The sequence below is a fragment of the Stegastes partitus genome, unplaced genomic scaffold, assembly GCF_000690725.1.
Source record: "Stegastes partitus isolate 25-593 unplaced genomic scaffold, Stegastes_partitus-1.0.2 Scaffold1707, whole genome shotgun sequence".
Classification (NCBI taxonomy): domain Eukaryota; kingdom Metazoa; phylum Chordata; class Actinopteri; family Pomacentridae; genus Stegastes; species Stegastes partitus.
In genome coordinates this window covers 70,095-93,586 of record NW_007579438.1, presented here as the reverse complement: position 1 = coordinate 93,586, position 23,492 = coordinate 70,095, and the positions used below count along the sequence as shown (strand labels likewise).

Below are 23,492 nucleotides of genomic sequence, written 5' to 3'. Positions count from 1 at the left end.
AATAGTGTACCTTTGGCAATTTGGAAAAATGCTGTCATGGCCCTGTCAGGCACCCCAACCCAGTAGTAGTAAAACTGGGCCTAGCTCTATAATAGTATCTAACTGTAGCACTGCATGTTGTGTTGGAGGAGGCATGAATATAGCTCTTATATTCCATTCTTACTCTTTTTTTTCTGGTAAAAAGCACAATCAAACAGTCTAAAAAACATTAGCCTCGCAAAGCAACTTAATGGTATTAGGCAGATGATTGTCAATAAAAAAGACAAAGCCTCTGTCTTTTGGTGGGAAGAGACAAAAAAAAAAGCGCTGTTTCAGCTCGTAATTTTTTCAGACATATCAATAACATAGTCAAAAAGTGCAAAGAAACATTAGATATTAACAGGATCTCTCAGAAAATAAGGGAGGCTTATTTGCATATATTATAAGCAGCACCTGCAGGGGAGAGGGGCATTCTGGGTGTTAACAGGGGGGTGAGGTTTATATAGGCATTGTACTGGATTTAGTGTCGAGACCCAGGGTACAGGGGTAAAGGCTGACATCCATCCCAGTTAAACAGGCCCTTCCTGGGGACACAGCTGGGTTACAGGCTTCTTAGGATGTGGTATATTGATGGCTGGTCCTGGTCTGTAGTTCGTTTGGCCCAACCAGAATTCTGCAGCAATCCATTGCTTATACTTGAAAATCACAACTCACGCCAGTGGCCATTTCTGACAGCCATGTAGCATCATATGGCATAGTTCATTCTGGAGCTATAAAATGGCTGAGTAAGGGCAGCACCCATCTTCCATCCAGGTGGTCTCTTCTGGCTACAAACACATGTATAAATATATTATGATATATATTTATAGATATGTATGACCATGCGTTAGGTTTCTACAAAGCTGAATATATTTTTCCTCTGGGAACATCTTCACAACATTTTCTCCTTTCCTCCAGGACAGCACTGTCATGACAATCACCTTTCCTCCAGAGCTCTCTCAGTTGCCCAGATACCAAGACTAGAACAGAGACAAAGACAAAATTTAAATTTACAAGTTAGAATTGCAAAACCTCAGCCTGCATTTCTCTCACAGAAAATACTTTTTTGACAATCTTGGATCAGACACTGGTTAATAAAACTTGTGCATGAACAGCTCTATAAGCAAATATAAATTAAGTTTTTCATGAATGTACAATAAAAAAAAAAACTTTAACCTTATATCAGGATGTTAGAATGAATGTCAAACCTGCCATCAAAGCTAGTGCACATGTATGTAAAACATCTTAAGGAATGCTTGTTTGCTCTACCCCGTTCTTGTAGACTGTACACTAACTGTTTATCCACATAAATACCATATTTAAGTGATGGGCTCATTTATGAACAGTGTTGACACACTTTATTAAAGTAATATGATCTTATAAATTTCATCTCAAGTGAACATCAATAGAAAACGGACAACCTGATTTTCACCCCAGCACTTAGGAGAGTATGCCACAAATTTGTGTTGTGGTGCTTTATGTTAACTTCACGACTGTTTCCTCATCATGCAGCTTAGCTGTGGACACTCATCTCATCAGCAATTAGTCTGCAGCTTAATCTACAACTGGCTATTTTCAGCAGTGACCCTTATAGTGATCTTGACTGTCAGTGACACTATCATTAGGTCAAGGTACCTGGTACCATTGCATTCTGTCTGTGTGACTTTTTTAGAAAGGCATTTTGCTTCACTCTTGAATCCAAACTGTAATAATTCATGCAAGTACAAATCATGTCAAGTCAATCACTTTAAACAATAAATTTCAGTCATTAGTATCACTGTCTTTACATACTTCCATTTGATCAAAAAACTCATCGCTAGAAGGGTTGAGAAATTTTGGCCTGTGCCAAAGTTAGGGAAAGGTGGTAAAGTCTATGGTCAAAGGATGCTGCACAAAATGCTCAACATAATGACACTACTTCACATCCCCTGCATAATCTACTAACCAGACAGTGTTTTCAGTTGCAACCTTGCAAGCTTCTTCAACTCTGCCTTATTAAGGATGACTACAGAAAGTCATTCCTCCCCACTGTAACATTACTGTTCAAATTCAGCTGTAATTTGCACTACGTGTTTTCATCATATCTGATTTTTTTTTTTTAAAAAACCTTTTTATTATTCTTGAATTGTTCACAAAAAAGGAAGAGGGACGGAGCAAATTTCTCCAAACTAAGAATGCGCTGGCTCAGCACCTCCAACATCCAATGCACTTTTCACTTGAAGTGGCACCAAATACAGCAAACCATTGTGGTCAAGCATGCCAATTGATCCTTGAACACTTAAGTTCTGGCTGTACTAAATGCTGCTGGGGAAATTGCAAACAATAAAGCCTCCTGAAAGTGCAGTGCCCTGTGTAAATGTGGAGGGGAGGGTGAAAAAGACAGTGAAGAACAGGTTCAAAAACAATTAAACAATCAGATATGTTCGACAGTCTTTTTTTAAGCTAAGTTGCTTAGCAACAGTTTTACTCTTGTAAAAGAAATGATATTATATATACACACATATATATTTATACGTGTGTGTGTGTGTGTGTGTGTGTGTGTGGGCGCGCGCGCGTGTGATTTAGGATGTGTAGTGCAAAATACATAATCTGGTTATGGCTGAAAGTAAAATGGATGCCATAGCCACCAGGAGACATTTTTGCAATGGTTCTAATTCTGAAAAAGTTACAATTGTATTACCATACTGCGAAAGGTGAGCATTACTTGAATGTATCACCTGGATGAGCATGTTTCCCCAATGAAAATCAACAAGAATGTTAAAGGATGATTGAAATTGAAACCCAGACCGAATTTTCATAACATCAATATATTTCTAATAACATAAACCCCTGAGACCTTGTCGCACCATGCATTTGCTTGTGACAAACTTTGGAAATATAGAGAGAGAGGGAGAGAGGACTCATGTCTCAGCAGTATTAACTGAGCTGTTTCTGGAGCAGAGGCACTGCAATGCAGCATCAACAGCAATCCCAACTTAAAACATAACTGTAACTTTTTATCAACACATACTGTACACTGCAATTTGTTTCTGAATGCCAAAACTACCCACTGGTTCCATGCACCTGCTTGAGACTTCCACTACATACGTATATAGCTATAGCAAACTACTTCTCCATCATTCTGTTTAATATACTACATATCTGTAGCCTGCAACTGTCTCACTTACTTCACATTGACAACTGAATTGACAGCTTTGAAAATTAGTTGGGGCAAAGGGCAAAAAACAACTCTCAGAATGCCCCCAAAACTCAAATAATTAAATGGCAAAAAGTTCGACAAGATTTAAAAAAAAGTTTTAAAATTTAAAAAAAAAATCTCTATATTGCATTTATTTACCAGTGTAGGCAAATATCCTAATTTTACATTAAGCCATCGTTTTTTCATCATTAGTCATCATCATCATCATCATCATCATTTTATTATCATTCAATTCCATCTCTAACATGCACTTACACAAACAGTGTTGTTGTTGACGCTGCTCACATGTGTAACCGACTGTCACCAACATGGTTGCATATGCAACAGTTTTTTTTGTTTTTTTTGAGAGTGTGAACGATGGTATGAACGATGATCATTAGTCTGTTTTGGTGCCGCTCTGACCAGCGCAGGCAGCTATTGCAGAGCCATAGTGGTGGAAACTACAACTGTAATTTCTTCCGTTGCCTAGTCAGTCTGTCCCTGTCTGATGTGTAAAACCAGCTATTTAGCTGTTTTGCGTTCCTCAAACAAAACTGAAGAAAGAGAGGGCAGAGAGGGTGAGATCTGACTCAGACACACCGGATGATCAGAGTCAGGTGCCGGCAGGAAGGTAGAGGCGGAACCGTTGAAGTAAAAAATACAATACATTTAATTACAACGGTTAACTCAGTAGCAGGCTGGCAAAATTATTTTTTTGTAAATCACAATAATGCTTTAAGCTTCTAACCACTATATGAATAAGATCGATTTCGGTTTCTACATTTAAAAATGATATGAGATAAACATTACTGTCATATGCGCAGCATGAAAAACAGCAGTTTAACACTGGACAATGAAATTGTCTCGTTTGCACACTCCCATATACATAATAATAAAAATAAAAATAATAATACATATATGTATAAAAACAGACAAACAAACAAAATACATACATATATAGGTACAAGAGAATAAAAAAGAGACAGAAACTCAGGTGCATATGCACTATGGATGGATGCTCTCCGCTCCTAAAAGACGAAGCGTACTTACATGAGCTGTTTCTCCGCTAATGGGAAAAAGTGCATGTGGATAAAAATCACTCGGTTTCATCTTGGACGAATGTAACATAAGAACACTTTATTTCACGATTTTTAAAGTAATTTTTGCTCACACACCTGTCTGAGTGCACTGCAGCCACGCAACAGCATCACCACAGCCTGCACTGAGAGGCATTTAGGGAACATCGGTAAATTTAGTGTCTATCGGTAAGCAAATGGTCAGCGACTGAGGTATTTTGCCTGTGGCCAGGTGGGAGGTGCGACCAACTGAAAAGTTGTCTGGAACCCTGTGTATAATACACAGACTATTTGGCCACTCCTGGTGTTCAGAGCAAGGAAATGCATTTCTTACAGATTGATAAAAACTTAATCAAAGCACTAGAAAAGACTAATTTTATTTTATTGTTTTTTCCGTCCTGTTTAATGGAAAATGCACACGGAGCATTGCAGCAACAAAAACATGATCCATATAAATAGTAAAAAATAAATAAATAAAATAAGTGAAGAGGATGACTTGTCAGGGGTGCAGCCAGATTTGTGAAATATTTTTTTGTATGAACGCTGCAGTTACTGCTGTGTAATCCAGTTAAACTGGTTTCTTTTTGATTATACAGGTCCACAATTTGACTGTCAACATAGTCAAGCAGCTAAATAGTCTATTAGCTCATTTACTTTTGCCAATTTCCCGACACACAGCCTATCCATCCATCCATCCATCCATCCATTTTCTTCTGCTCATCCGGGGTCGGGTCGCAGGGGCAGTAGGCAGAGCAGGTCATTCCAGACTTCCCTCTTCCCGGCAACGCTTTCCAGCTCGTCCTCGGGGATCCCGAGGCGTTCCCAGGCCAGTCGAGAGATATAATCCCTCCAGCAGGTTCTGGGTCTGCCCCAGGGCCTCCTCCCAGGTGGACGTATTCGGAAGACCTCCAGAGGAAGTCTCTCGAATCAGATGTCTATAACTGGCTCCTTTCGACACGCAGGAGCAGTGGCTCTACTCCAAGCTCCCTCCGGATGTCCGAGCTCCTCACCCTGTCTCTAAGGCTGAGCCCAGCCATCCCTGTGGAGGAAGCGCATTTCAGCCGCTTGTATCTGCAATCTCATTCTTTTGGTCACGACCCAAAGCTCATGACCATAGGTGAGGGTTGGGATGTAGATGGACTGGTAAATCAAGAGCTTTGCCTTGCGGCTCAACTCTCTCTTCACCACAACGATCCGGTACAGCGCCCGCATTACTGCTGACGCCACACCGAATCACCTGTCCACTTCACACTTCATTTTCCCATTACTTGTGAACAAGATCCTGAGACACTTAAACTCTCTCTTCAGGAAACAAGCTCCAGTGTGTGCTGAAGGTCACAGTCTGATGGAGCCAGCAGTATCACGTCGTCTGCAAAAGTAGAGATGCGATCCTGAGGTCCCCAAACCGGACACCCTCCTCAACTTGACAGCGCCTAAGGATCCTGTCCATGAAAACCCCAAATAGGATCGGGGACAAGGGAGAGCCCTGGCGAAGTCCAACACCCAGTGGAAACGTACTGACTTATTGCCAAGAATGCGGCAATAAGTCTCTCACTTTGGTTGTACAGGGACCAAATGGCTCGTAGCAGTGAGCCTGATACCCTATATTCCCTCAGTACCCCCTACAGAGTCCCTCGGGGAACACAGTCATAGGCCTTCTCCAGATCCACAAAGTATATGTGGAATGGTAGGTCGAATTCCCATGCCCCCTCAGCAGCTTCACAAGGGTAAAGAACTGGTCCATTGTTTCACGACCAGGACAGAATCTGCATTGCTCCTCCTGAATCTGAGGTTGGACAATCGGTCGGACCCTCCTTTCCAGCACCCTAGAGTAAACTTTCCCAGGGAGGCTGAGAAGTGTGATGCCCCAATAATTGGCACTTACTCTCCGGTCCCCCTTTTTGAAAATGGGAACCACCCCCCCGGTCTGCCACTCCACAGGCACCGTACCCGATGCCCACGCGACATTGAAGAGACGTGTCAGCCATGACAGTCCGACAATGTCCACAGTCTTCAGCATCTCGGGGCGAATCTCGTCCACACCTGCTGCTTTGTCACCGAGGAGCTTTTTAACTACCTCTGCGACCTCTACCACGGATATGGACGCAGAAACCCCTGAGCCTTCAGGCTCTGCCCCTTCAGCAGAAGACGTGTTTACCGGGTTCAGGAGTTCCTCGAAGTGCTCCTTCCTACTGGGTCAGCAGTTCTCCTCCCCGGCTGTACAGAGCCTGGGCGAATCTCTGCCTCCCCTTTCTGAGGTGTCGGACGGTTTGCCAGAACTTCCTCGAGGCCGACCAAAAGTCCTTCTCCATAGCCTCCCCGAACTCCTCCCACACCCGAGTTTTAGCTTCCACAATCACCACAGCTGCAGCCCTTTTGGCCAGCCAGTACCTGCCTGCTGCTTCAGGAGATCCCCGAGCCAGCCAGGCCCAAAAGGTCTCCTTCTTCAGCCTGATGGCTTCCCTCAACGCCGGTGTCCACGAGCAGGTTTTGGGGTTGCTGCCATGACAGGCACCAGTGACCCTTTGGCCACAGCTCCTAACGGCCACTTCTGCAGTGGAGGCTTTGAACATGGCCCACTCTGACTCCATGTCCCCAACCTCCCCTGGAATGCAGAAAAAACTCTTCTGGAGGTGGGAACTGAAAACCCCATGGACAGGGGCCTCCGCTAGACATTCCCAGATTACCCTCACTACTCGTTTAGGTTAACCAGGTCTGTCAGGCAGCCTTCTCCGTCATCAGATCCAACTCACCACCAGGTGGTGATCAGTTGACAGCTCTGCTCCTCTCTTCACTCGAGTGTCCAAAACATACGGCCGCAGATCTGATGATACGATTACGAAATCGATCATCGAACTTTGGTCTAAGGTACTCTGGTACCAGGTACACTTATGAGCAACCTTATGTTTGAACATGGTGTTTGTTATGGTCAATCCATGGCTAGCACAGAAGTCCAAAAACAAAACACTGCTCGGGTTCAGATCAGGCAGGCCGTTCCTCCCAATCCCGCCCCTCCAGGTTTCACCGTCATTGCCCACATGAGCATTGAATTCCCTCAGGAGAACTATGGAGTCCCCAGGCGGCACCCCTTCCAGGACACCACCCAGTGACTCCAAGAAGGCCAGATACTCGGAACTGCCGTTTGGTGCATAAGCACAAACGACAGAGTTTTCCCCTTTGCAGCACGCAGTCACAGAGAGGCGACCCTCTCGCTCTCCGAGAAGAACTCCAACAAGGTGGCGCTCAGCCAGGGGCTTGTGAGTATCCCCACACCCACCCGGCGCCTCTCACTGTGAGCAACTCTGGAAAAGGAAAGAGTCCAACCCCTCTCCAGGAGTTTGCTGGGCGTGGAGGTGAGCCCGACTATATCTAGCCGGTAATGCTCCACCTCCCACACCAGCTCAGGCTCCTTCCCTGCCAGTTAGGTGACTTCCACGTCCCCAGAGCTAGTCTACGCCACCAGGGGGCGGTACGCCAGGACGCCCGCTCCTGCCTACCACCCAGTGGACATAGTACCCGATCCCAATATTTTGCCCTGAGGGTGGTGGGCCCTCTGGGCAGTGGCCCCGTGTTACTTTTTCAGGCCCCACGGGGCGTCAAGGCTTGGCCACCAGACGCTCCAGGAGGCTCTCTAAAATCCCACCACAAACCTTCAAATAATTATAACATAGTCGAAGCAAATTCTGGACCAGAAAAAAGGAGGAATAGTTTTGCTACCACATCGGAGATCAAAGAGGTTCCTGTAGGAATGAATGGAAGTCGGATTGACTCACATACATATGTGGAAATGAGGGTACGCAAAGCTGATACAATGCCTTGCAGAGTCTAGCCCTACACCTGCAGTGAACTTGGCTGCAGCGATGAACCGACACCTCATTAAAGAAGTTTCAAATGTTGCTCCAGAAAATAACTCAAATCATGGGCCATGACCAACGTCACTGCCAACAAACAATCGGCAAGGAAAGTTACCGCTTCTATAACTGAATAATGAAAAAAAAATAGACTGGCTTGACACTGAAGAGGTGAAAAGGAACCTGCCCTGCAGAGAGACGCCTGCTGTCTCTCACCTATATAGATAATTGCACACTTGTCTTCGGAAAATCAAGTTTGCTTTTTATGTAGTCAAGCAAGGTGACTCAGTGGTTAGCACCGTTGCCTCGCAGCTAGAAGGGCGTCGGTTCGTGTCACGGTGAGGACACTCAGGATCTTTCTGGGCGGAGTTTGCATGTTCTCCCCATGCATCGTGGGTTCTCTCCGGGTTCTTCGGCTTCCTCCCACAGTCCAAGAAACATGTTGAGGTTAATTGGTGATTCTAAATTGTCCGTAGGTGTGAATGTGAGTGTGCTTGGTTGTCTGTCTCTAAGTGTAGCCCTGTGATAGACTGGTGACTTGTCCAGGGTGTCCCCTGCCTTCGCCCTGAGTTGGCTGGGATAGGCTCCAGCCCCCCCACGACCTTAGTGAGGATTAAGCGGTGTATAGATAATGGATGGATGTTGGCACAAAATTGTAACTGTTACAAGGTCTTCACGGCTCAGACTAAAGAGACACATACTTTTAGTTGTAAGCTGCCAATTAATGATAGTGTTATTGTAGTTGTTTATACTAATATTAGAGAGGATTGGTAGAAAGAGATAGTATGTTGTCTCAGAAACAAACTTTTTGATTTAAGGACAACATGAATGAAAAAGCTGATGACCAACTTTAGCGTGGGGTATATGAAAATGAACATCTGGCTGAAGTCATCCTAAATAGCAAAAAGAAGAAACTACATTAAAGATGTAAAATATTTCTTTAAATCATTTCTGCTTTATTAAAATATAGTAAAAAAAAGTGAGGGGAAATTAGTTTTCTTAACAGATTTTGAAGGATCTTAACCTTCTGCAAATATGGGGATTATTAGGTTCTCCCTAAATTGACCCTGACAATATCAAATGAACCATACCTACCTGAGCTTGATAGAGTCCACCTGGGTCTCGAGGGGTGACTCCAACGAAGGAGGATCGATTGGCAGGGGGAGTCCCAGGGGCAGAGTATGCTGAGGGTGTTTGTGTTAACAACATCAGTCTCATAATGTCTCTCAAAAGTCAAAAGTTGAATGATGCATCACAAGATCTTTCAAAATCTATCCATAGCCCAAAGGAGGAGAGAACGGTGTCAAACCCCTGAAATGAGTAACTGGTTGTTCCTGTTCTGTATAGCTCAGCTCTAACCCTTCTATCTATATAATCACTGGTGGGAAGCAAGTTCACTTCACACTGAGCACTTATCTTTTCACCCAGTCTATGGTTGGTTTGTGTCCTATCAATTTGATGCTGGTAAGTCTGTTTTTCACACGGCAGAGTACCGTGCTGCTCCTCTCTTCCTTTATTGTGTGTCTGTTTCTGACGGGGGGCAAACTCCACCCACCTGATGTGTTAACATCTGACCTGAGAGGGATTCCTGATTGTGGACTAACAAAATTGGCCAAGTGCTACAAATGTTAATACTTCTTACTATTAAACCTGTTCTCTGCTTTGAGGACAGCTTCCTGAAGTAACTGTAGATATTACTGTGATGTGTACATACATTTTTGTTTTATCTGTAGAGTGCCCCTTGGCTCAGTGAGAAGAACGTGAGGAACAGTAATTCTTTCTTACTCTCATTGCTTAGCCAAAGACTTATCTAAATGGAACAGGAAAAGTTCTTGAAAAAAATACAGTAGGTTCACAGAGCCTTTGGCACTTGCGCATTAATGAAATGATTCAGAAACATGTTAACAAAGGACAATTATGTATGCCAGTCAGTTCCTCTCTTAAGTTCAGGTTTTTGAACAATACCAGCTAGAAAATGAGTGCCCTCCAAAAAGCAGGATATCTGACGTAACATATATATATGTATATGTATATATAGACTGCTAACTATATAAACTAAACTTAATAATAACCTCAATTAATATTTAAGGGAATTAATTATTTTGTAATAGTAAATAAATGCAGATGGGATGCCATGGTTTGCGCCATTAAACACGACAGTTAGTAAATTGTAAAATCACTGTATCCTACAACTTCACTATTCTGTCTTGTGCATACTTTGCAGTCATTTTAACACCTATGACACCATATCCACCTACACCACCTAATCCCTGAGCCACTGGAGCTGTCAGTCTATTTTGATCCTGTGTCACAACAAAATGCATGGTGAAATAATGTCTATGTGTTTACTAATGACAGTGAAATTGCTATGGCTATTTTAATGTGATTGAAACCTGGGTTCAGTTTCAGTTAATTTATTTAAAGCAGGGGTCTCCAATCCTGGTCCTCGAGGGCCACAGTCCTGCATGTTTTAGATGATCAGGATTGTTATCAGGCTTCTGTAGAGCTTGCTGATGAGCTGATCATTTGAATCAGGTGTGTTGGAAGAGGGAAACATCTAAAACATGCAGGACTGTGGCTCTCGAGGACCAGGATTGGAGACCCTTGATTTAAAGGATTTCATAGAAATCCGGCCACTGTACTGGTATTGAGCACTAATTCACTTGCAAAATTAAGTCATTCTAAAACTCCTTTTAAAAGCCACTAAGGCTGCATGGTGACATTGGCATAATAATGGTATTGGTTAATAAAGGCTTTAAAATTAAATATTGACATCAGCCCAAAATGAACAAAGACAGAAAGATAATACCGGTCAGGCTAAATGTTTACAGCTTTGCTTGAAAATGTTCCATAGAAATTCTGTGTTTGAATTAATTTCCTGATAAATACAGTTCTGTGCAAAGGTTTTAGGCACTTATAGTGAAGTAAGGATTCTTTCAAAAATATTCCCATCAATAGTTTGGCTATTGCCTGTTGGTCAGTTGTCCTCAGTAAAGTTGTACAAAATCTTTCTTTTCTTTTCTTTTCTTTTCTTTTTTTTAACCTTATGACTAAAAATGCCATGTCAAAATTAATAATACTCCTTTAAATTGTTGCAAAGTTTTGAGAAAATGTACCTGCCATAGCATTATAAACTAGTAAACGGTTATAAGGGGTTTTGGTGATTTCCACCCTGTTATACAGCCTTCTAATGTACTGTAAATTAGTAGCAGCTGATGCACACTATACAGTTCTGCATAGCTCAGTCGAGAGGCAGTCTCTTCTCGGATATTTCTCAAACTCAGTAAGTGCAAGTGGTCTGCATTGTTCTGGATATGCCACTGTCTCTTTCTTCAGTAAGGAACAAAGATGGTTTAGGAATTTTTTAAAGCCATTACTTTGGAATACCCGTCAAGGACCCTTTGTACCAGTAAGCCTTTTATGTTACATTTGTATTGCATTTCGATCCATACATATGGTAATGAAAGTGGGTTTTTGATCACTTACTGGGTGATGTGGGGGAGTTTGCTGCCCCATCAGATGACGTGGTAGTGGCCTTTGACTCTGTTGGAAGTGTTGGCCTAGGGAGGGATGACGGAGGAGAAGCCAGGGAGGGTGCTGGTCCAGGGGGTGCCAACATTTGAGAGGAGATGTAGTGACTGGGCACCTTAACCTGGTTACTGCCGTTCAGCTGGAACATTCAGAAAAAAAAAGTTTTAATATGATGTCCCACTGTGATATGTGTCTTAACTGTACATGAAGTTACATAACTATCAGAATGTGCAGTGTTTAACAACAACAAAGTATAATTAATGCACCAAGAGCTCAAATCTCTCCATGTGGTATTTTATATTAGCTAGATGTCAGCCAGACACAAATGTGTAGTAGCAACTCACAGGGAGTGCCAGGATCCCTGCCTCTGCCCCTGATTTGCTGGCAGTCTCTTCTCCACCTTCCTCTCTCCCTCAGCATGTGTATGACTGAGCTGCAACCTAATCAGCAGCAAGTGAAGACTGCGCAGTCTTACCTGCCTCTAATTAAACACTCCTCACTAAGAAACTCTGGTTCAGACCATCACTCACTGCCAGATCAACAACTTTGACACATGCCTGACTGGTTCTCTGCCTTGTTCTTGTAGCACACTTGAATGAGCCACAAAATGTGCTTTGGAAATGAATTTTACTTCAGTGTGTTCTGTAAATATACACAGACATAGTGATGCTGCACAACAATGTAACTGTTAATCATCCATCCATCCATTATCTATACACCGCTTAATCCTCACTAGGGTCGCGGGGGGCGGGAGTCTATCCCAGCCGACTTAGGGTGAAGGCAGGGGACACCCTGGACAGGTCGCCAGTCTATCACAGGGCTACACTTAGAGACAGACAACCAACACTCACATTCACACCTATGGACAATTTAGAATCACCAATTAACCTCAACATGTTTTTGGACTTGTGGGAGGAAGCCGGAGAACCCGGAGAGAACCCACGCTGCACGGGGAGAACATGCAAACTCCACGCAGAAAGATTCCGGCGCCCCCACCGGGATGCGAACCGGCAACCTTCTTGCTGCGAGGCAGCAACTGCGCCACCCTGCAGCCCAATTGTTAAACATCTTTTCCCAAAATCATTCTCTCTATATGTTCCAAAATATTGCTAAACAATATGTATGTGTCATCAACAAAAAATAAATTACATGAATTATTGTGGCTCCTGTTTTTATACAGACTAAAGAGACACAGACAACAATACACATGGTCAGGCGAAGCAACGTCACCCCAGCACCACTGCAAGGTGAGTTCAACACCGGTCTATTGTTAGCTTAGCTGCTTGCATGGCACTGACTTTTACACGACTACACAATATAATTCACTGTGATCTTCAGTGTTTTGTACATTGTGACTTATTTTACTGCTTACTTGCCTGTAAATATACACAGACATAGCAAGACTGTTTGTATCACGCTCCCACTCTCATCAACACTGTACAACAATGCAAGTGTTGCCTAGGCTTTCCCCAGACAGGTAGCACTCAGAAACAGTAAACTCCATCTTGTGACAAAACTTGGTTATTACACCTGGCATGAACCATGCCTGTGTATTCCAGTTGGAGCACCATTATTTATTACTTAAACTTAAAAAGATGACTTAAAAAGATGACACACAATTAGCAATTCAAACAATACAATGACCAGACATGTGTTCATGTTTAAACACTACTACTCTCACATTCTTCACTCATCACTTTGGATCATTCGCTGTCTGCTTCTACTGCCACGTTGTTCAAAACCTCCAGAATCAGAACCAGCAAACAAGTTTTCCTGTCTGCTCTTTCTCAGTGCCAATCTGCCAGCTAAGTTTGCCTTGTATTTTGTCAGTTTCGTTTTCCACTATTCACTGAGTAATTGCAATTTCCTTTGCGTTACTCCTCTAGGCTCTTCTTACCGTATCAAATGCAGTTTCTTAATTACCTGCCCTGTTTACCTTTAGCTACAAGTCAAGAAGCACTGAAGACACAAAACTCCCAATATAAATAATAATACATACGCTTTACAAAGAGCTTTTTAAGAAATTCAAAGAGGCTTTATACAAAAAAAAAAACAATTTAAAAAAACACAAACAAATAAATGAAGCATTGTGGTTCTACAGAGGTGCCCTAGCCAAAAATCATATTCTCTTCACAAAGAGAACATGCTTGTTTGGTGGAGACTTGTGGAATAGAAATGAAAAATTTACCATTTCCACTAAAATTGTAACTCATATCATATTATCGATCAGTACATAATTACAACACAATATGATTTTTTTCAGCATACTGTTCAACCCTACTGCCCAATACACAATGAATAATCAATCATCAATAAAAATACAGGGTCATTCTTTTTCTAAGTTCTTCACACAGTCTTAACCTCTTATTCCCTAATCTTTGCAGATTTGTATTTATTTGATTTATTTCAGACATGCCACAGCATGATAAAGACAAAAGAGAAAATAAAACACACAAAATGAAAACAAAACAAGCAACAACAAAACCTAAAACAATGTCTAGATCTAAAATAATGAGTAGGATGAAGTTGAACTTAATGGCGCCTACCTGCTATCTCATTTCTTACTATTTCTTGTTTGCATCAAACCTTATATTTTTATACCTCTTTGGAAACCCCATGTTTTTTTATTGTTTCACATTACTACATTTTTTTCAAGCACTCTTTTTTGTATATTTTCCTAAAATGTTTAATAGTTTAATAGTACTCATTTTCAGATCATCATCCAGACGGTTCCATAAGTTTACACAAACTGATAAACGTCTACTGTTCATGATGGTACGAGCAAATGACTTTCTAAAACGAAAGTTTCTTATGAATTCATAGTTGGTAATGTTGCTTCTTAAGTGTTGTATGTTATCAGGGAGTAACTTGTTGCTTGCTTTGGACATCATTTGGCAGTTCTAAATTTAGCTAGGTACATATTTCAAAGTATTTGTTTTGGAAAACGATATATTAGTGTGCTCATTATGTCCGCATTATGTACTATCCTAATAACTTTTTTTGTAACATGTTTACTGGATATAATGTAGTATTATATGTGTTACCTCACACTTCTAAACAATCTTGTCCTTTGTAGTAATAAAACAAGTTTTGCCAACTTTGCTCTTATATATTTTATATGAGGTTTTCAACTAAGTTTGTGATCCAGTACCACATCTAGAAATGTATTTTCATATACTCTTCCAATATTACATTTGCCTGTCTTATCTGACTTAAATCATTTATTTAACGGTTGTTAAACAGGATAAATTATGTTTTGGGTTTTTTTTTCCAGATTTAATGATAATTTATTCCTGTCAAACCAAAGTTTTAATTTTACCATCTCTGTTTTAATTAATGGCATCACTAAATTGTCATCTGAGCAAAAATATTTGTATCATCTGCAAAAACTACAAACATCATCTCCTTTGAGACCTTACCCAAATCATTAACATAGAGAATAAATAGTTTTGGTCCTAACACCAGGCTGCATGGTGGCTCGGTTGTTAGGATCTTTCTGCGTGGAGTTTGCATGTTCTCCCCGTGCAGCGTGGGTTCTCTCCAGGTTCTCCGGCTTCATCCCACAGTACAAAGACATGCTGAGGTTAATTGGTGATTCTAAATTGTCCGTAGGTGTGAATGTGAGTGTGCTTGGTTGTCTGTCTCTAAGTGTAGTCCTGTGATAGAATGGAGACCTGTCCAGGGTGTCCCCTGCCCTAAGTCAGGGCACAGGGAGAACATGCAAACTTTACACAGAAAGATCCCGGGTGTCCTCACTGGGACGCGAACCAGCGACCTTCTAGCTGTGAGGCAACAGTGCTAATCACCGAGACATCTGGCAGCCCGCAAAAGAATATTAATGTTATTAATTTGAGTATTATTTTGTTATAATTAATTAAAATTTAACATTACGCTTGAGAACTACTTTCTATCTGGTAATTAATCTTGGGGCAGCATCCCTGCATCCCGTTATGACCAGCCGCTACTGCCAGATAGCCTAATTTATATTTCAATTGACCACAGAACTTTTCTTAAGAGGGCCTTTTCTTTGTCCATGTAATCAGTAGTAAGCTCAGGCCAAACCTTAATGGGCTGCTTCCGAAGCAAGGGCTTTCTTCTTGCATTGCAGCCTCTCAGTCCATTGCCATGTAAAACACTGACACCTGTTTTCCAGCAGTTTCTAATTCATTACAGACCTGCTTTTTGCGGATTCTTGGTTATCTCTTGACATCCTGACCAACTGTCTCTTAGCAACAGGTGACAGTCTACATTTTCTTCTTGACCGTGGCCATGACACAGCTGTGCCATTCTTGACTATTGCAAGTCAGTGAGTTGCTTCATCAGATCTGTACTAAGCTCCTTAGGTTTCCCATTATCATGTTTGTGGCTAAGCCTCATAAGTGTATCAAATAGCCCGATTTAACTTGGTTCAGAGATGTCAGCAGCCAATGATAATCACTCACAAATATTTAAAAGGTCATGCCACAGAGAAAATTTCATTAACACAGCTTTCTATATCACAAAAAAGTATTATTTAAGTTGCTGTATTTATACTTTTGACACAGCTATTTTTTTATTTTTTCCAGAATACCTATAATAAATAGATATAACACTCAAAATGCACAGTTGTTTTTGTGACAAAGACTTGTGTTTCAGTAACTCCATCAGAGAAAATTAAGAGTTATAGAGGTGATTGGTAACTCCAGTGTATGAACACTTTTGTTCATAACTCATAACTACATGTTTATTTTGTGTAACATAACACTAGCTGTTAGGAAGCTAGAAAGGTAGTGGAGAGAGGGAACAGTATTTGCACCTCTAATGACTAGTGGCACTCACCGAGCCTGGGGTTTGATTAGCAGGGTCGCAGGCTAATGAGACGAGATCTTTTAGGGGGTCCTGGGCCAGGTGGGGAGGATAGCGAATTGCTCCATGGGGAAAGTAGGAGGAGGACGGGAAGTGAAGAGATGAAGACGGATGGGGGCCCCGAGACAGACCTGAAAAGAAAATGATACAAAAAAGATATTTTAAACTTTGCATTGTCCTAATATAAATAAGTATTCCTTGTGTGTGTGTGTGTGTGTGTGTGTGTGTGTGTGTGTGTGTGTGTGTACGCATGTGCATGTGTGAGAGACTGTGTGTGCTACTAACCACTATGAACAGCAATGACTGGCCGGTGGTGCTGTGTAAAGGAGCCCATTCTTGGTGAATCCTCCTGGGGAGTGGGACTATCCAGCTCTGCCTTCTTAACTGGAGGAGACAGACCTAAATCACGCATACACAGCAAATGTGTTGGTAAAAACATCAAATAAGCTGGAACCCTTTGGTTTGTTAACTTGTTAGTTTGTAGACCAACTTACCAGCAGTTGTAATATAGTTTTTTCCTGTATTGCCACAAAATAATTTCCTACAACATCACACAGCAGTCCCATCTCACTACAAATAAAAAGCTTAAAGCAGGTCAGATGTGCTCTGCAGTGCACTGTGTTGGCCTAATTCATAAAGCGGCCCAGCGAGAAAACTCACAGAACTCCAGACAGCCAGTAAACTCTGCTCTGAGACACCGTGGAAATAAAATGATGTGTAAGGACGGGACTTTGTCTTACATTTAAATTACATTTTTGTCACATAATCCCCCAGACCCAAAGAAAATTAGACAAAACTATTGTATCTTTGGAAATTAATATTGCATTCAAAAATCAGACTTGTCAGCACATCCTGTGGATGCTTGATCCGATTGGGATGTGGGAAGTTTGGAGGCTTGATCAATGCCTTGAACTCTGTCAGGTTTGACCCATTCCTGAGCAGTTTTTGAGGTGTGGTAGGGTACATCCCTGTGTGGGGCTGTTTTCTTGCATGTCTATTTCCACCTGCACCCGCAAACATTCACTCCTTCACTGTACAGTGTTCCACTGATTTTGTGTCTTCCCCCATCCCCGAAGGAAAATGCTTTATTTACTGTGTGATATTAATAAAAAAAAATATGCACAACTGTCAGTTATGCAAAGCTGAATTACAATTACTTTCATAATAATTGCTAGTGCAGTAAATACACATTTCACATAGGTATAGTGATGATGGAGTACACCAGAATAACACTCCACCACTTTATTTTTAAAGAAATACAGTATTTAGTTTGCATAGCCCCACAGCAAAGCTAAAACAGCAGGCTTCTGTGAAATATGCATTGGATCCCATGTGATCACAATCCCAATGCAGTCCTCAATGACAGAGCACACTGTATTGCTTGGAGAAGCTGCTGCTGCTGGTAGGAAGCACAGTTACCAAGGAGGATGTGCTTGATCTGGAACAATGTTTAGCTGGGTGGTATGTACCAAAGTAATGCCCACATTAATGCTAAGACCCAAGCTGTCCCAGAAGAAAATTGCATTGTAACAAGATGATCAATGTTTTACACTTCACCTGTCAGTGGTTTTAATGTTATTGCTGGTTCGTGTGTCTCTATATTCATCCAATCAAGACTGCACTCCTTCCAGTTTCAATAGTTTCTTCAATATACTGGATATTCCCTCCATTGAACAATATGTTGCAGATGAACTACAGCTACCAATCACTGATTCAGTACTCAGTGCAGCTGGATTGTTTTTGCAAAGTGGCAAATATCCAGGACAAAATGGCTATCCTTCGGAATTTTGTAGAAAAAATAAATAAATAAAACAAAAACGTAAAAAAATAAAAATAAATAAAAATAAATAAATCTTTAGCTCACACCTTAATGCCCAATATGTTTGCTAAATTGGACTTTAAATGGTTATCAAAGCCAGTGGTGTGGAATCTCTTCTCAGATCCATTATGTGTTTGAAGCAACAGGGCTTTTTTTAAGGAAGCAGTCCTTCTCCAGCTTCAAACACCTTTCAATATAATCCACAAATATTTCCACCTGTAATCACCCATGAGGTTTCAATATCCTTAGATAGGAAGGAGGATATCTGTTTTTTGGAAAAAATGTCATTTTTTGGATAAAGCTGCTTTATTCATCTCTGAAAGTCTCAGTCAACACCAAGTAGATTTGAGTATTTTTGCCTTTAAAAGAACTGAAGTCCCCCTTTATGCAGATGAATTCCTGATGTACATGCCTAACCCTCCTGTTTCTGTCCCTGTTGCTCTTGCCACTCCTCAATTATTTGGTTAAATATCTGGATACAAACTAAACTTCAAAAGAGTGAATTCTTTTCTCTTCTTGAGTCTATGTTACACACAAAGTTAAAGGCCTTTGCAAAGCCACTCGTGCCCCCTTATTGACCTAAATCCAACAAGACTGTGAAACTGGTGTGTGCTTAATCTATCTTCCTAATCGTTAAAATGCATACCACTTATGCTACCCCAGACCTTCTTACATAAAGTTAATTGCCTACACTCAAGAGTTTATTTGGAATAAGAAGCTTCTGTTGCTGTGTAGACATTACCTGCAAAGACCTAGAACACTTCAATTGACAGTTTTACCAAATCGTAAATTTTAATTTTTGGGCTGCCAAAATCAGTATTTTTTTAAAACTGTCTTCAAGAGAAAGAGGCAAGAAATAGGCAAATGCCACCAAACAGGTAACTATGAAGGCTTTATTACACTCTCCTATTCATTCTTCCACTTCCCCTTGTACTAAGAATCCATCCATCCATTCTCTATACATCTCTCAATCCTCACTAGGGTCGCGGGGGGCTGGAGCCTATCCCAGCTGACTTAGGGTGAAGGCAGGGGACACCCTGGACAGGTTGTATTCACACCTACGGACAATTTAGAATCACCAGTTCACCTCAGCATGTTTTTGGACTGTGGGAGGAAGCCAGAGAACCTGGAGAGAATTCATGCTGCATGAGGAGAACATGCAAACTCCACCCCCCCTCCCCCCAGATCCCCCCAATACAGTAAAACTTCACATTTACAGCAGCCTTTTATTGTGGCCAGCCTAAGGCACACATATCTTGATATGTTACACCTGTGAGGTGGATGGATTAGCGCTATGAGATGACTTGTTGTTGTAAATATGCGCTATACAAATAAAATTGAATTGAAACTGAATTGAATTATCTCAGTAAAGGAGAAGTGCTCACTAACACAGATTTGGACAAATTTGTGAGCAACAATTAAGAGAAATAGGCCTTTTGTGTACATAGAAAAAGTCTTAGATCTTTGAGTTCAGCTTATGAAAAATGGGAGCAAAAACAAAAGTGTTGCATTTATATTTTTGTTCAGTGTATTATAAATCTGTTCACCTCACAGTACATTTTCTGTGGTGACAGAGTTCTTTTCCAGTTCCAGCTATAACTGCGACCTATCTGGTTTAGCTGCCAAGTAATTTTTCAGGACAAAAATGGCTAATGCAACTGAAAAAACAGTCAAGCCAGTGAACCTGAGCCATTTTGTCTCTTGGTTTAATTACATTTAATGACTTAATAGGGTCGTGTGACATCATACAAACAGATTTAGTTTTACAATGAACTAATATGAAATGTCTACTGTAACTGTTAATGACGCGTTGTTATCTACACTTGCATTATCTGGTGTCCACATGACTAACCCCAATTCCTATGTTCAACCAAGTTTATTGTTCCTTAATTACAACAGAGTTTCAAGTCTTGATGTTTTTTTGTGAAGAGGACAAAGGTACTCATTAGTGTACTGCAACTGAATTGCAAAGTGAGATATTTTGCCTAATTTTGGAGTAATTTCATAGATACAAAATACAATTCCTGAATGTCTTTGAGAATGTGTAAGTTCAGATTTGTGCTGCATTTGTGCTTGCACTGTCACATGGGTTGATATTGGATGATATGACTCACCACAGAGATACTAAGGATCCCATTTATTAGAAAACAGAATAAGGGGATACATATTTGAGCTGTTTATTAATTAACCATAAAGGCGATGTAATTTACGTAAATTTATTACAGTTGTGCCAAGCCTCTTCCCAATCCTGCCTTGACTGATCAGTAATATTAACTAAATCTATGAATTATTATTTATTGCTACTGATTGTTGAATTAGTGTGCCATAAATCTTAACTTGCAAGGTAAGGTTAGTATTTTTATATTCATGCTAATTGTAAGAGAAGTTTCTGTGCATCATTTTTGGACGCACAGGTCATTTTCTCTTTAGCTGTATAGCTTTATGCAGTCTGTGTTAGTATCATCATTGTTGCAGCCACTTTTGAAATGAATTTGTGTCGTGCTATCAGATGTCTATCCAAGGTGGCACAAAATCATGAAAACAGGCAATGCAATGCAAGGATGTATGTAGCATATAAATTCACTGCAGAACAGTAATTTCACAGGTTTCTAACAAGCTGATTTGCTCTGAATAAAAACCATATATAAGCTAAAATAACACTGAGATATGACATTGTTTGTGAAAGGTAATGTAGATGGTTTATTAGTCGTATTCTTGCTCATGCTCTGTTACCTCCTTCCATGTCATCAGCCCAGTTCCTGGAGCTGCTGGCAGGAGATGAAGGTGAGTGGTAATACTCCCCTCCTGGACTGTCAGCATCTTCCTCCATAGAACCAGACTTATGACGCTTACTCCTGCAGACACATAAAAAGATGGGCAGACAGACAGATGCTCCATAAAACACTGGCTCAGTTCACTATTCCAACTAGAGTCAGTCAACTAAGGCCATGTTATTTTGCTCAGTTCGTCTTATGTTCCCATTTAACCTGTGTTCTCCTCTGCCTAGTGCTCAGACTTGCCCCCCGCCTGGACCTCACTCCTCATACTGATCCTACCCAACACACACACTACCAATCTGGACTCTGTCCCCCCTTCCCTGGATCTCCTGTCCGTTGTTGTGCCAAAAACCCACCACAAATAATGCTCCCACATTCCTCCCTGGCCCACAGACTCCCTGGCCCACAGACTCCCTGACCGTTCTCTTCCCTTCTTGCAACTGCCAGCTAAGCAGCATAGCATAGTACTCCTGGTGATTATGTAATAGTCTCTCCCACTAGTGAGTAGTTTGAACTCAACTACATAGTCATTTCCTGGTTCCTAGTACTGAACGTTTCAGTCTGTAGCCATAGCCCTTCACTATTCCTCGCCTTGTAATTAGGAATTAATTTGTAGTGGGTTCTCCGCATCTCTAGTATTTCTGGGTTGTTTCTTCTGCCATAGTTTCCTGGCTTGTCCACCAGAGGTCGCAAGTGGGGTTCAGTTGATATTTTGTATTACCTTGTAAATACTTTACTTTGTAGTTCCACCTGTATGTCCTCTACTTAGTTACTTTTCTAGCCCTTTCCCTTTCCCTGCTAATTGCTTTCACTCCTGTCCTTCCATGCACATTCTCCTTGGTAGTTATTTCCATCAGTGGAGACCTATGAAAGGAAAACGCTTAGATACGAAGAGTTGGGAGCAAAAATGGAATAGAAAGGTTGAAAATTTAGGGTTTGTCCAGTAGAAGTAGGATTTAAAGGGTATGTAACACAATCAACTATGTCATTACTGGGAGAATTGTGAGTGCGTGGACAGAATTTATCAAAGACGGCAAAGAAAATGTCAGCCTAAGCAGTTAAGCAGGTCAGGTATATTACGGGAAGTGCAAAGACCCAGGCGCAGGCAGAGAGACACAACAGACACAGTAAATACGTAAACAATTTAACCACACAAGCACTAAATATAAAGTACAGAGTTTCAATGGAATGTGTCTATGGTGACTCTGACAGGCTGAACAGGGAATTACACTGCAGAGAAAGTTCCAAGAAACCAACAGAAGCCTATGAGCGACAAACTGATAGGAAATGCATATAAATGACTATAGTCAAACTACACAAGAGAGATTGAAATATTCAATTAGGTGGAACACTAACCAGAACCAGGTACTAACAGGCGAGGGAGGTTACAGATCAGGAACATCAGGATTACTGACGTGCACACAGTGCCAAACACGGACATCAAAACAATAGCAGAAATGGCACAGGCGGTGCGGCAGGCAAAATACTAACTTAGGACGTCATCACATAAGGCAACGAGAATAAACACTCTACACGAAGAGACACAAGCACCAGAATACACAAAAAACAAAAAACTAATCCTGAGGCACAAAATAAAACTAAAACTTAGCTGGCAGCAAGAGTGGAATGCAGGCGGAGGGGATGCATGGTGTAGCTGGAGAGGTAAAGGTGTGTGTCTTCAGAGCTAGTAATCACAATTTGTTGAATTAGGTTAGTCATCCTACTGGTACTGTGTCCAGTCTGTCTTCCTAAGATTCCCAGTTGTCTCCTTCATCAGCTTCTGCCTGTCCTCAGCCACTGTAGGTCCCTCTCTTCCCGCTAAACGCCCATGGTTTTACTTCTGTTCTCCCTCCACAGATTCATGGTGGAAGGTTTTTGATCACCCAGTGAAGGGAAATACTGCTGGAAGTTGTGTACTGTCTGTCCGCCATTGGACCTGCAGTGTGGCAAAGTCTGCCATCGAATTCTAAACCTGGAAACGTCACTATGGAGACATATGTTTGAGAATCTTTGGCTGCCTAGCATCATCCGTCCATCCTCTTCTCAGGGGGGTGCCATCTTTATTTTTCACTGACAAAAAGAATGCTGGCCCTCCAAAGAGCTCCGTCTCCATTGCTATCTCCAGAGTGGCCCCGCCTGCCTGACCAGCCTCCGGGCCGTCCTCTGGAGCAGCCCCAGTTGCTCGACCAGCCTCCTGGTCGTCTTCCAGCCCCACCTGTTTTTGGACTTCTTAGCATAGTTTTGAACAGCTTCAGGACCACCCTCCAGATTGTGCTGAACTCATTTGTTCGTTTTGACCTACCTCAGGGCCGGCCCCCAGAATGTTCTGGATGCTTGGAGTTGTTTTTGCTGCCCGCCACACTGTTCAAAACTCCGGACTCAGAATCAACCCTTGCG

The 23,492-nt window shown here is 41.6% G+C and overlaps 1 protein-coding gene across 4 annotated transcripts in view; it reads right to left on the bottom strand.

Annotated features, from left to right (window-relative positions):
* Nucleotides 1-309: 309 nt before the first annotated feature.
* Nucleotides 310-23,492, bottom strand: part of nfic (nuclear factor I/C) — a 44,474-nt gene continuing 21,291 nt past the window's right edge. For 2 of the 4 annotated variants that reach the window (XM_008301757.1, XM_008301759.1), the window contains exons 8-13: nt 21,052-21,173; nt 16,785-16,898; nt 16,473-16,630; nt 11,610-11,793; nt 9,219-9,307; nt 885-998 (exon numbers count right to left, since the gene is read on the bottom strand). In XM_008301757.1, coding sequence (XP_008299979.1) covers nt 978-998; nt 9,219-9,307; nt 11,610-11,793; nt 16,473-16,630; nt 16,785-16,898; nt 21,052-21,173 — 688 coding nt within the window. In that variant the 3' untranslated portion in view covers nt 885-977. Of the gene's footprint in view, nt 999-9,218; nt 9,308-11,609; nt 11,794-16,472; nt 16,631-16,784; nt 16,899-21,051; nt 21,174-23,492 lie in introns of all 4 variants that reach the window. The other 2 variants (XM_008301756.1, XM_008301758.1) reach the window with 1 other exon arrangement.